Source organism: Aythya fuligula, chromosome 2 (genome assembly GCF_009819795.1).
Source record: "Aythya fuligula isolate bAytFul2 chromosome 2, bAytFul2.pri, whole genome shotgun sequence".
Lineage (NCBI taxonomy): Eukaryota > Metazoa > Chordata > Aves > Anseriformes > Anatidae > Aythya > Aythya fuligula.
The window spans coordinates 60,135,046-60,148,898 of record NC_045560.1 but is presented as its reverse complement, the minus strand read 5'-3'; the positions used below and the strand labels follow the sequence as shown (position 1 = coordinate 60,148,898).

Genomic DNA, 13,853 nt, shown 5'->3' with positions numbered 1-13,853 from the left:
TGGAATAAATGCTAAAATCACTCAGAATAAATACATAAATCCAGCTGCCTGGCTGTACAATTACTTTCTCTTCCATAACCATTGCTACACAAAACAAAAAGACACAAAGACTGAAATTTCTAAACTATGAAGTCACGCTTGTACCTTGAGGTGCTAACAAACATTTTCCTCTAGTTCTCTGGTGAAAATACAGTAATGCTAGCTCAGTGAAAGAAGTGGAGTGAATAACCTTCCATCCAGTTCCTTTATGATTCCTCTTACACAAATAGATACACAAATAGCTTGCCAGTATCTGGCTGTAAAATTGGCAAACATGGATTACGATGTTGAAATTTCACACAGCTGTTTTCTGTTCTCCCCATGCATTTTCTACAGGGATTTACTTAATCCCTCAGCCTCTTTGGGAAAATGCAGATATCCACCAGGAGCAAGGAATTACGATGATACTTCTGCCAGTGAATATGTATCAAAACGGGCTGCATTCAGAGTATGAAATAACACACAGATGAAAGGCAAAGCAGAGAGCATTTTATTTCTTCTCAAAAACGTTGTGATACGCAGAATGTCACACTGTATTTGTGGAACACCAACTGAGGATTCATTTGCACAGGTTTGAAGGAGCTGGGCATCAGCCAATTTGTGAAGCAGAAATAACGCAGATGACACACTGCAGATGAGCAATCATCATAAATCACATGTACAAAAAAAAAAAGTAGTAAAGCCTATATAGCATGTGATTTGGTTTCAATACAACTCCTGTAAGTTTCTTTTATTTTACTGGTAATTTTGTGCATAGCAAAGAGTACGCGAAAACTTTTAAATCCACTTCAGTGCTCAAAAGTACAGGGTCAGTCCATCCGCTTCAACTGCGCCGTACACAGAGGCAGCACAGGACAGGCTGTTTTATCTTCCACGTCTCAAGCCAACTCCAGCAGTGAAAAATCCAAGCAGTTCAAATCTCAATGGAACTACACATTTCTACTTGTACTTTCCGTTTGCTGAGTAAGGAACTTGGGCAAACATTTGTTTCCTCCATGAACACCACTTGAGCAGTCCGGTTGCCACCATGTGATGTACTGCACATGAAAACCCTTCAGTGCAGTTTTGGGAACAGTAGTTTTTAAAGTTACTTCTACCCACTCGCTACAGTGAAAGCTGAAAGGAAATAGCTGAGTTTTCCCACTACTTTCAATTTTCCACTCAAAGTGTTATTCCGCCCAGATGAATGCATTTAGTATTTTGGAAAGGCCACATCTGCATACTCCGTTAACACACTAGTTTTGCAATTGCATTTAATTTATGTAACATGCTCAGCAGCATTTTGACTTTTTATGTATTCCACAACACACAGACAGAACAGGCACTTCTGGTTAATATTAATAGCTCATTAAAGGAAGTATCTAGTTTTCACTGAAAACCAGAAGATATTAAAAGAACTTAGCAATAATCCATTTTTTTCCTGCAAGTCAATCCTCTAACGATGTATATTATAATGTTAGTTACTAGTCACTGCAAACTTGTTTTTCAAATTAATGTATGAAAAGATTCCATTTAAACTTCAATAAATAATTCACCACGCTCATCCTACTGACTCAAATTGATAAATTATTTGCATGATACATTTTCTCATTAATAAGGAGGATAACTTTCTATTTAGAATTTATATCTCTTTTCCTTCCGTTCTCCCTACTTAAAAGGCCAATTTCACTTAAAGCCATGCGGGGAGAAGCAATCTCTCTCCAGATTGCTCAGGTATGTGAAACGTTCTTGCGCATTTTCCTCCCATTTTATATTTTTAAAACAACAGGAAGAGAAAAATGGCAACTATAATGTAAAGCTATTCAATGATAAATACAGGAAGGATGATGACATGAAATGATTTACCAAAGGTCAGACAGAAAACAGAAAAATGCAGGTTGGGCTGAGCTACAGTAGCCAAGTCTACTTCTCATTCATTTTCTGTTGCAATGGTGATGCTCCTTCAAAAACTACTAGCCGCAGAAGAGCTCACCTCTTCCAGCCCAATGGTCAACCCTCCATGTTAAGAGAGCATTTTGATGGAAACAGAGTATGACAAGGAGCCTTTTTAACCAGATGCTTTATTTACTTGAAATGATTTAATTGCTTTGACCTAATCCAGACCTAGCCTACAAGACTTAGATCTGGCGTGCACTGAAAAGGAAAAGAAAACATCAAGGCTTTTTAGTTGTCCTCCTGTTAACGTTTACGTATTTCCTAACTACGCTCAAGTTCAGATCACAGTTTTTAAAACCTTAAAGAACAAAAACACCACCAATTTCAGTGGAAAAAGTGTAAAGGTGAGGGACAGTTGTAAGCCAACATAAACTGTTTGAACACTGTGTTAAACAAGAATTTCTAAAATACTTCCCCACTACAAATTCTCCTAGAATTTATTAATACATTAATAGTGTTTAAATAGCTAACAGAATAAATTTAATGAACAAATATATCCCTTTCACAACGTAGCAGTGATCAAAGATCAGAAAACAGGCCAGAAAACTGAGACTAGGGAACATAAAAATGGAAGTGCTAGAACTGAAACATACAATGCTATACAGAAGAGAGACATGAACCGTAACAAACAGAAGTACCTAATAAAAAAAGAGAAATACGCATATTTACACAGCATTTTAATTCTGAGAAAACAAATTATTATTCTTCAAAACTGTTTGCAGAACATAAGCATCTGCCATTTTAGTTGGTAGTTTCCTTTAATAGGTCAAGAATCCAAATCAAAGAGTTTACCCTCCATGCAGTGCAGCCCATACAAAAATCAAGTGTAATTCTTTACATAATCATAGAATCGTTTTACAGGCACAAGAACTAGTTTTATGATTCCACTGACACTTCTTTTTGCAAAGGTCCTTCCTGTAAAGGAAATAAGTACTGGACCAGGGCAATCTACTCCAGTAAATTAAAAACGAAGAGAAAACATTAAAGACTGACTAACCAAACTTCAGGAAGTTAACTTCAATTCCCTCATCAAGTTGGAAGGTTCTGGTTTTTGATACTTCCCAAATTTCATTTCATCAGAATCTCATACTGACAACAAGTGTTTCATGAGCTAAGAAACTTGTCAGAGGTAAGAAACTACTGCTCCATTTCATAAGTGGGGTAGGATAGGAAAGAGGAAGAGCATAATTAAGCCAGTACACCAAGTCTGAGGCTGAGACAGGAGCCAAAGGTCCCAGGACTCAAAGACCTGATTCAAAACACTTCTGCATGCAAGGTACACATGGAACAACTGCTACTAATTTATGCAGACCAGCAATTTCCAAGGATACAACGTAAATGATATGCCTTTATCAATACAAATTAATTCTCAGTGAGAATGTTTTGTGCTCTATCTATACAGTGAAGACAAAAAATAAAATCTGCTTGATCTCATAAGATTTCACCATGTCAGATGGTGAATTTTAAGTTTCATATCGTGCAGCACCAACAAACCAAATCATCACAGTACATCAATGCAGTGCAGAACAGCACGGAGGTTCAGAGAGAAGAACTTCAGGAAGACTAAAGTTGACTCTTTAGAAAGCTTTTGTTTGAATTAACAAACACAAGAACTCTGTTCAGAGAATGCAAATGACTCATGGGTTAACTTCACCTTACATAGTGCTGTATGGGCTACTGTAATCTAACTATTCCTTATTTTAAGTTTAAAAAAAAAAAAAAAAAGACTTGTTTTCATGTAAAATAAAATTGTCTTTAATTCACTCCATCATGGTCCATTATGTAATATAATACAATTCTCTCATTAAAATAAAAGCCTTCTAAAACCAAATTACAGCCTAAGTAGCAGCAGCAACTTCAATACAAGAAAAATACTATTGTGCATCCCACTTTACCAGTATGTTGCACTGCTACTGAAGAAATCTCAAGTACTTCCTTAGTTTGATTAGCATCATCTTCTGCTGCTTCACTGGCAACATCTAAGAAGGATCTGCCTGACAGAAAACAGCTCAGCTAAGAAAAGTAATATGTTAAAGAAACAGACACATTACAAAAAAAAAAAAATATTTTCAAAACAGAAATTCAGACTCAGGCTATACATAATTTATGCAGATTTTTTTTTCTCCACAGTTTATGAACAGGCAAAAGTCAGATTTCTTTATTATCTGTTTTTAAGGTCTCATCATATGTGACAGTCAAAACATGCAGCTCCAGGTGCTGTAAAATAAAATTAAGTAAGCTAATGAAACCTAATTATGCTAGGAATTTTCAACCAAACAAAGCTGCTCAGGCTCAGCCCCAAATGCAGCCCATTTGATGATGGGGTTGGAAGTAAAGCAAGTATACTTAATAAGCATGATTTGAAACAAACTAACCAAAGAGGAAAAACAAACAAGGAGAAGATACAAAGAGAAAATGATTGTGCTTCAAGAGCACAGCAGAAATACAGTTTTTTCTCTTGAGAATTAAAATACAGAATTAAAATATATGATGCTTCCTCATCATATGAGTCTGTCTAAACGAAAATAAAGTTTATAAAATCCCATATCAGACGTAAGTATATGAAATAAAGTCTAAGTTGTACTGTAGTTACAGAAATGCTGTAGATCTTTCCTGGTAAGTGCTGACATGATCAGGCTTCTCAGTGTGAGGATCCTGATAGTTGTTTAACATCTGAACATACGCATCACCTCTGCTAATTAACACCTCTGAACTTTACACATTCTGGCAAACAGCTGGCGAGTATTAAAACCATTTAAACAGGCTTAAGAACTCAACTTCCTGAGAAGCAAAAGTTGCAACCAAACTTACAAAAAGGGGACTCTTAGCTGATGTACATTCAAAACAGTCATTTTTACAGACTCTCCCATTTGAGGCCTATTGTAAAGCTTTACCTCCAGCCTGTGCTAATGAGCATCCTGGCATTTGTTAAAGACCATTTCATTCAAATCAAATCAAGCAAGTAGCAACTTAGGATTAGCATGTTATTTACTAAGAGCTAATAAAGGAATCACACTAAAGGAGTTGCTGCATCGAAAAGAATCACTGCATGTTTGACTCTGTACTAAGGCAATGGCAAAGCAGTATAAAAAGCACTGAAAAAAACATTCCATATTTTGCTTATGCATCCAGTTCAGACAGGGATGTGATTTACTCAAAAGAAGTTACTTAAAATTTATCTTCCTCCATAATAGAAAATATTCTTGTAGTATAACTTATACGCATCACATATTTACTGAAACCAACAGCAGTAATTTTCAATTGTATGGAAAGCATTTAAATGAAGTTAAGTGCAACCAATTGTATATGTAAAAATCTTTATTATTGTGATGGCAAGACTTCAACAAAATCTATGCCATAAATACTATTTTAAATAGATCACATACAACACTGACAGCAAGGATTAGTCCCAGATTCTAGTACCATCACCATAGGATTCATCCCCAATTATTCAAACTATGAGCCACCCAAAAAAAACATCATACAATTTTACAATCACAAGAAGTAAGAGCAAAGCCACCAGTTCAATCTTATCTCTGTCCGTGCTTCAAACAATATAAGCACACACTAACAACATTCAGACTTGGTGGTTCTACCGCTGTTTTTATACCACCTTTGATATTGCAAAAGCTGTATGATGCCTATTATTTCTTGAAGTGAAAACAAAGAAAAAATGCCAGTGATCTGGCAACCTAATTATACTAATACCACTGTAAATACTTAATTTGTAATGGGCTGTGTTGAAAAGCTATTAAAGTACTACTAAACCAAGCTCCTCCTTGCAATCGACTTTCAAGAAGAAAAATCTTGACAGGTAGCCATGCTCACTATCCTGCGAACATCAGCCCTTGGGAGATTATTTTTCTACAAAATGCTGAGTACTTGGCCCAGTCACTGTTAATGTGTATTTCACCTCATTAAGCCCCCCCCCCACATCCAACATAGCTCTAGAACAAAACCATTTCATGCTGGGCAAAAAGAGTCTGGTCCCAGCAGCTGTCCCAAACAGCAACACGCAGGAAAAGAAATACGCCAAAGAAATCCTTGCTGATCACTAGGAACGCCCTACAGTGCCACCACAGCCACTCATGAAAGGCAGAGGAATAAGTTATCCCACAATCAAAGCTACTGTCCTCTGCACAAGGATTCTTTCAAAAGCCACCACCACAGCCTCTGCAGAATCCACCATTCTGGAAATTAGGATTTAAACCTCCTTTGAACTTAAATAGAAAGCATGAAGATTTGGCATTAGAAAAAGCACAGAAAATCTTCCTACCAGCAAATCCTTTAAAGTTCTGGAAGCCTAGGAGCTACTTTCATTTATATACATAATGGGTGAAAATGCTCAGTCAAGCTAATAACATGCTCTAAAATCTGTTCTTGCTGGTGGTCTCAACTGAAGCTGCTCAACTTCTTCCTTCCTATAGTCACCCTAGAACACGCTGAAGTCATGTATCTCATGTCAAATATCTTATGATCCCTTCAATGATTGCAGCTTTGGAGTTACTACAGTATTGCCCCCAGACAAATTCTTGAGTTCTCTGTAGTTCTCTTTCTCTCCTCACCCTAGTCCACTTTTTCCAGCAGGTAGACAGACCTCTCTCGAACACAAGACAGTTCTTGACAAAATGCAATCTCAAGAACAGAGACTTTACAGAGCATGATTAAATACAGGCCTTGAAGTTATTAAATAACACAGGAACTACTTTAATGTATTACCACTGAATATATAATTACACTGTCAATTAATTTTTCATTTGTTTCATTTTCAAACAAAAGTGCATACACATGAATCTTTCTCTCAGCCTAATTCATTTTACTACAATTTGGTGATTGTGTATTTTTTTTTTAAATACAAGGAAGAACTTACTAGCAAATCACAGCTCCTTTTAAATACCTGAAGTGCAGCTTAACACCCTTGCTATATAGTACCAGCACAACTTTTAAGTAAGCAGATACCAAAAAAAAAACAAAAAGCATGGTATTTTTTCACACCGACAAAGTAGCAGCACTAATACTGATTCAGATACCAAGGACTTTAAGCAGGCTTACCTCAGATTCATCTGTTGATTCTTCATTATACCCACTTTCCTGAAAACAATGCAAAAAAAATACGGAAAATTAGGTAAGTGCATACATAACACTGACAACTGAGCAACAGTTCCCCTTCTAAGTACTTTTTACACCTTTATTAAGAGGCATGAGAAAACTGGGAGCAACTCAAAGTTCAGAGTGATTCTGAACACGTCAGAAATTATCCTTTGCATTCATCCCCAATTCATGCACATGTAATCTAGTGCCACACTGACACTCAGTGGCACCAGCTGACTATGTGACTATAGTTGGTTACCTGGCTAAAAGGGAGCGTGAACAGCATCATCTGTGAAGTTTCCCTCCCCTAAGAAGCAGCAGTAAGTTTTGCAATGTCTCCTCATGCCTTGACTCACACGGCAGAACAGCATTCTCTGGTTATCTAGCAACTAGCTCTTGTATTCAACTATTAGTTCACTTACTTTAAAATTAACTTCAAGACATTATCCATAGAAATCAGCATTGAATGACTTTCTCCTTCCCATCTTACATCAATGCAAACCAAGTGCCTTTCTCTTGCCTTTGAAGCAACGGCACCTTTAAAACATCACTCTCTGGCAAGACAGTGAATCTTACTGTCCTACAAAAAAATTTAAGTCGACTTCTGCTAATCTCTCACCTGTCCACTGATAAAATCTGCTGATGCAATGCCTCCTCAAAGAGGTCAGCAAAATGAAGATTTACTTAACGTATTTATCATTATCAATAGCAATAAAAGGTTACAGCTAATACGCTGACAGTGAATGTAAGCATTTTAACAACAAAATATGATATAAGTAAAGAATGAGCGGGAGAGGAGGCAGCAACTTCCTATAAGCCTATGAGATAATATCTGGACAATAAAATAAATAGGTAGGGAATTTCATAAGAGAAGGCAAAAAAAAGAGACAATTACCAACGGCTTAAGGAGAAATGAAAGGGGAAGAAAATTTAATGCACCACTGACCAGTGTCATCTTTAGTTTGCTACCTTTATTTATTTTCCTTATTTATAAAAGGCACTGCTTGTGACCTCTAGGCAGAAAGCAAATGCATGCAAATGCCTCGAGTGCATTACAGGAGGTTTGCCTTTAGTGACCATCACAACTGATCAGAAGAGATGTGGATGGGGGAGAAGACAAGCACTATTTTTATTTCCTACCTGAAACAAGATGTTACCATGACTGCTGCCCTCTCATTTCCTGCATCATACTTAACACAGTGATGTCCACCTCTAAAACATGTATCCCACAGAAGGGTTATTTGCCTAGTCTGTATTTATGACTTGAATAGGGAAACACCAATTGGAAAGGATATGGGAGTCAAGGACAGATGAAGAGGGATTAAAACCTAAGCATCTTTTCAAGTCTGGGTTTGACGTTTTGTGTAGCACTAGTTCTTTGTCATTCTCACTGTCTCCACTCACTAAACACAGTTACTTCTCAGGAAACAGCAATTTTGTCATATAGAATCTCTGCATCTTAAATTCTACTCAACAATAACAACCAAATGACACAAGAACTAAAATATCATGATGCAACATTGCTGGCCTATAGGACAAGCAATAACACACAAAGTCCAATGCAAAAGATCACCAGATTCCTAACAGAATTTTTTATTTTTTTTTCAGGGACACTAAGAGTTGTATACTCAACCGCTTTATACATCAAAACCATTAGATATACCATGTTGATATTCTAACACAATTCTCATAGTTGATAACAAAAGAAGAATTTGTTTGGGAAAAAAAAAAAAAAAAAGATCTATTCCCCCCCCCAAAAAACATGCAATAACTAAAAGTGACATTTTTGCTGTTACACAGGACTTGCTAGTAGTGCTGCTATAACACTTATTTTTTTCCCCAGTTCCTAATTGTTTTGACTATTCAGGAAAACACATGCAGGGGAAGAAAGTGACAAGAGGGTGAGTTCACTATGTAAACACCAGACAGACAGACACACCCCAAGTGGAATAACAAAGCCCACTGTTACACTTGTTGATCCTTATATCCACCAGTCACTTAAGATTTAGTGTAATCTTTCTTGTTTTAAGTTGTTATGTTAAAGGACATCCTTGGAAAATATTGGCCTACGAAATCAGGGCACACCAGAAGTTGATTCAGATGATGAATGTGTTTTGATCTGGGACTGCTACCAGTCCCATATTAAAATACTGTTAACGCTGCTGTATTTGAAAGCTACTGCGATTGTGGCTACAAAGTTTCATAACTGGCACTGAAATTCAAGAAAATAGTTAGTGGCCTTTATGATTAACTAGGGAAAATGACATTCAGTAATTCAAAGGGAGTCTTGGCATAGGAAACAAATCACAGAGTAGTTTGGAAGGGATCTTAAAGATTACCCAGTTCCAATCCCCCTGCCATGGGTAGGGACACCTCCCACCAGACCAGGTTGCCCAAAGCCCCATCCAGCCTGGCCTTGAGCACCTCCAGGGATGGGGCATTCACAGCTTCTCTGGGCAACCTGGGCCAGGGCCTCACCACCCTCATAGTGAAGAATTTCCTCCTATTTGTTCCTTGACAACAACTTAGCTGAACGCATTTAGGATTGACTCGTACCTACCAACTCACTTCGCTAGCAACTTTCTGTGAAAAGCTTTCTGCTTGACTTCTCCCACTCGCACAGGCAAACTGGAACAGCAAACTGCAGTTACGACTACCCTGGGGTTTTGTCAGGTTACTTCCCCCTCCCACCAAATGCACAAACCAAGAGGATTATACTCCACTTCTACTTTTTAGTAGTCTTGTAATTGTGGAAAGGAAATCCCTCAACAGGGATTTGTAGATAGCCAGAATCTCAAATCATGTAGGAATGACTGTCACTGGTAGGTCTCATACTCTAAGGGAAAATCAGTGGTGCACTCCAGTCAGCTGGCAAATGCTCGTGCTCAAGCAGCCTAAGAATAGAGAAAAGCAACACGGATGAGGACACCACAGAAATGCAAAGTAACCTCTGACCCTTATAATCTCTCATTTAGTAGATCCAACATAAGCTTTCAATAGATTTTCCTATCTAATAAAACGGGTATAGAGTTTTCCCTTCACTTACAAAACCAGATGTTACCAAGTATATTTTTAGTCTCATAACTTAGATCTGCTGGGAAGGGAAAATTATGAACTTGGATTTCCAAGAAACTGTGCCAACATCCACCTACACAGCGATATACACCTTCCTTCCAGTACACCTGTGCATATTCTACACGGAAAATCAACAGAAACGAGTAAGATACAATAATGAAAGTTTGCAAAACACAGACTGCTTTAATCTCTTATGTTATTGTAGAAGGTAAGAAGATTTATCAGGGTTGGTTTTATCCTGAGAGCTCTCTTCAGTGTTGTTACAGTTAAAAATTCACCATATCAGGCAATGAAGCCTCCCCAAGAGAAGCCAGCCCCTAAAACAAAACCCCTGACAGCGGAAAATGCGTAAACCAAATGCCTTTTCCCAAACAAGAGAAACTTCCCTGGAAGATTTTTAAAGATCGGCCACACTAAGGCTTTTAAGAGAGACAGAAGTTACCTTGTCAAAAATAAAAGGAAAGGAAACTGAGAAAGTATTCACAGTAGTGAGGAACTTCATTGCTAGCTTGCATTTTGTCTTCCTGGGAAGGAGCCATCTGGAAAAGGGGAGCTTTATGAGGCCACTCACTTCAGAGAGGTGGGGATCACAAGTTCCAAACTGTCCCTGTTTGCCTGGGAAGATTCCCCTGCTGAAATGCACTCGCCCACATTCCCTGCACCACAAGGCACAAGCGAGTTTCTTACCCCTTTTAGGGTTCTCAGCCCCATCTAGGGCCCCTTTTGGGGCTGAGAAGGACCCTTCCCTCCCTTTACCCCCCTAACCTTGACTCGACGAGGCTGCCAGCTGCCTTCCACCCACCCACCCTCACACCCAGCCCCCGGGGACTACCCAAACACCTTCCCCCCTCCTCCACCTTCTCTCCCTCTCTACCCCAGGCGCAGCAAGGCTCGGACCGCCGCCCCCTGGCCCCTCGGGGACCCTGCCCCGCCGCTTCCAGGGGCCTCCCCGGCCCCGCTCCCCGCTCCCCGGGGGCTCCTGCCCCGGCTCCGCGGCGGGGCAGCGCCCTGCCCGCCCCTCGCTACCTTCTCCGCGGCTTCCGCCATGGCGCGGCCGGCGGCGGTCATGTGAGGGACAGGAAGGCGGTGGGGCGGAGGCACCCTGGGAAATGTAGTTTGGGGAGGTTTTTGCTGCATTCTGTCCGTCTTTCTTAACAAGACGTCTTTCTGTCCGTCTTGTTAAGCCACACGATGCCGAGGGCCGGTCCCAAGTGTGTCGGCCAGTCCGTGAGGGCAAGGCGCGTTTATTGGTGCCCGCCTGAGCTTGGGCTGTAGGGCCAGAAGGGCCTTACAAAGCCAGCATCTCTTTCTGCAGTTCTAAGAGCTGCTGTGTTTTCTCTTTTAAAACAGATCCAAATGCCTTGCTTACTTCCAAGCTACTTTTTCAACATGTTAAAAACATAACCAATGCTAAAAAGCAGTAGGCTGCACTTTGTATCACTCAAGTTCTGTCAGTGGAGAGGGCTCAAATCTAAGCTGGAACTACTGTGTACAAAGTCCTTACTGCTGCAGTCAATGAATTTAAAACATGGCTTAGTTTGGCTACTAAAGTGAAATCTAGACTGCTATGCTGGAACCCAATGACCATAAGGCCATGAATTGCAAATTAAATTCAGAGAGTATTACCATGGCACTGGAAGTCAGGTATATCATTCTATGCTTCTGAAAAAAAATAGGAATAGCCTGGGTTTTGACAAAGGAAATGCAACTGTCCCTTAAAGACAAACTGAGGGGCTGACACTGGGCTGAGGGAGAGCTGTCAAGTCAAAAGTATTAATACAAAAACATATAACTATCATGACTACTTTTTTCAACCATTACCAGATGTCTATGGCCTATCAGGATACCCTAGCAAAGAAATTTATAAATGCCATCCTGGTCATACACACCAAGGGACTCCACAAAGAAGATGTTTGGCTGCCATAGTACAAAATATTGTTGAGACCTCATCTGGGAAAAACTGAATTTCAAGCCACCTGTGGTCCAAAAAGATGAATTCAAGATGAAAGGGGGCACATCTGAAATGATCACAGAAATTTAGGGCCTGTTTTATTGGTTTCTCCAGTCTAGAAATAATAGGGAGCTGAAGAAGAAAATGAGCTATTAAAATGAAAGGTACAAGATGAAATAGTCGCCAGCTTGAAAACAGCTGATGCATTTCAGCTGGAAATGAGAAGTAGATTCCCATGTATCAGACAGGTGGGGTCCTCAGAAGAACCTTGCTGGCAAGAAACGTAGCTAATTTCAAGAAGAGGCTTAATAAACTTCTGTAAGAGACTGTGAGAGACGTTTGCTGATATCTGTGTCATCTATACATAGAAAACTCATTCCAGTCCCATTCTGACCTCCTTGAATCTTAGTCGTGTTGCTGTCAATGGAGCCAGGATGTGTCTTATCTGGTACTTGAAGACAGAGTATAGCTAGTGAAAGGAAACTTTGCCTGCTGTTTTTTTTTTTTTTTTTTTTTTTTTTTTTTTTTTTTTGTTTGTTTGTTTTGTTTGTTTGTTTGTTTTTTCCTCATTTAGGAAAAAAAAATATTAGGGGGTTTGGTTTTCATTTTTGTGGATTTTTGTTTTTCCTAAACAAAGACATTTTGTAGTATGTTTTAAAATGTAATAAGCATTAATAACTGACTTTATAATTGCCAAGAAAAACAGAATGTAAGGGAGGGATGGCAGATCCTGTAAACTTGGCTATTATAACACCTAACGGGACACATTTGTTCCAAACAGAGCAGTCAAAGAACAGCTGTTTTTGTTTCCACTGCACATAGAATAAGTGGTGTAAACAATGTGATGCTCCTTATGCATCTCCTTATGTCTGGCATGCTCCTTATGTCTGGCAAAACTGTATTTTTTCTTGTTTAGGCTTAAGGTATGAATTCAATGTGCCATGATTATAGGTTTTTATTGTGTCAGAAAAATTTAATATGTTAACATCCGATTCTGCTACCCCTACCACACCCATCCCCCAAAAGTGCTGACAGCCATCAGATTGCAATGACATTTATGAGTCTGAAAATCTTTCAGCACTTCCCACAAAACACTCAGCATCTGACAGGCTTGGACCTGAGAACATCCCAGTCAACCGTCAGAGAGAAAACACTTAAAAATAGTTCAGCATAAATGGAAAAATACAGTACCACCTAAGGGAAGTGAATGTTCCAGCCTAGCCATAAAAGTTGTTCTCTGTCACTGCCTGCCAGCATATAGATCTGAAGTTTTGGTGAAATTGGTTGTACAAATGAGAGACTGTACAAGTGGGGGGAGGTTTGGGTCCCCTGGTAAGATTATGAACACTTTTAAGTTTAGGTGGAGCATTTGTGCTCAGATCCATCTCAAGCGATAGTCTGGCTGTACCTCATAATTTAGCTTTAACTTGATTCACCTAAAATAACACTTTTCGTAAGTCTTTTTAAGTAACAATTTCAGCCATACCATGATGATTTTAATGTTCATAGTGCCTTCTTTAATGCAGTTGACAGGACTTCAGGACACGTAAAAAAGAATGCTGACACCCCCATCAAGCTTTCTAAAATTCAAGTCTGTCAGGAGTTTTTGATTTATCTTTTGCCACAGAAATTGGAATTATCATTGAAACTTGGACCTTGACCATTACTCAGATTTCAAATGCTGGCTTGAATTTTTATTTCTTGCTTTAACACACTTTCTCCCTGACTACTGCGAAACATAACAAGTAGCAAGTATCCATGC

General features: G+C 39.0%; 1 protein-coding gene across 1 annotated transcript in view; it reads right to left on the bottom strand.

Moving 5' to 3' along the window:
* VPS41 (VPS41 subunit of HOPS complex) overlaps nt 1-11,221 on the bottom strand; it is a 114,909-nt gene extending 103,688 nt beyond the window's left edge. The window contains exons 1-2 of the mRNA XM_032181035.1: nt 11,167-11,221; nt 7,027-7,065 (exon numbers count right to left, since the gene is read on the bottom strand). Of these exons, the coding sequence (XP_032036926.1) occupies nt 7,027-7,065; nt 11,167-11,208 (81 nt within the window). The 5' untranslated portion in view covers nt 11,209-11,221. The remainder of the gene's footprint in view (nt 1-7,026; nt 7,066-11,166) is intronic.
* Nucleotides 11,222-13,853: the final 2,632 nt, after the last annotated feature.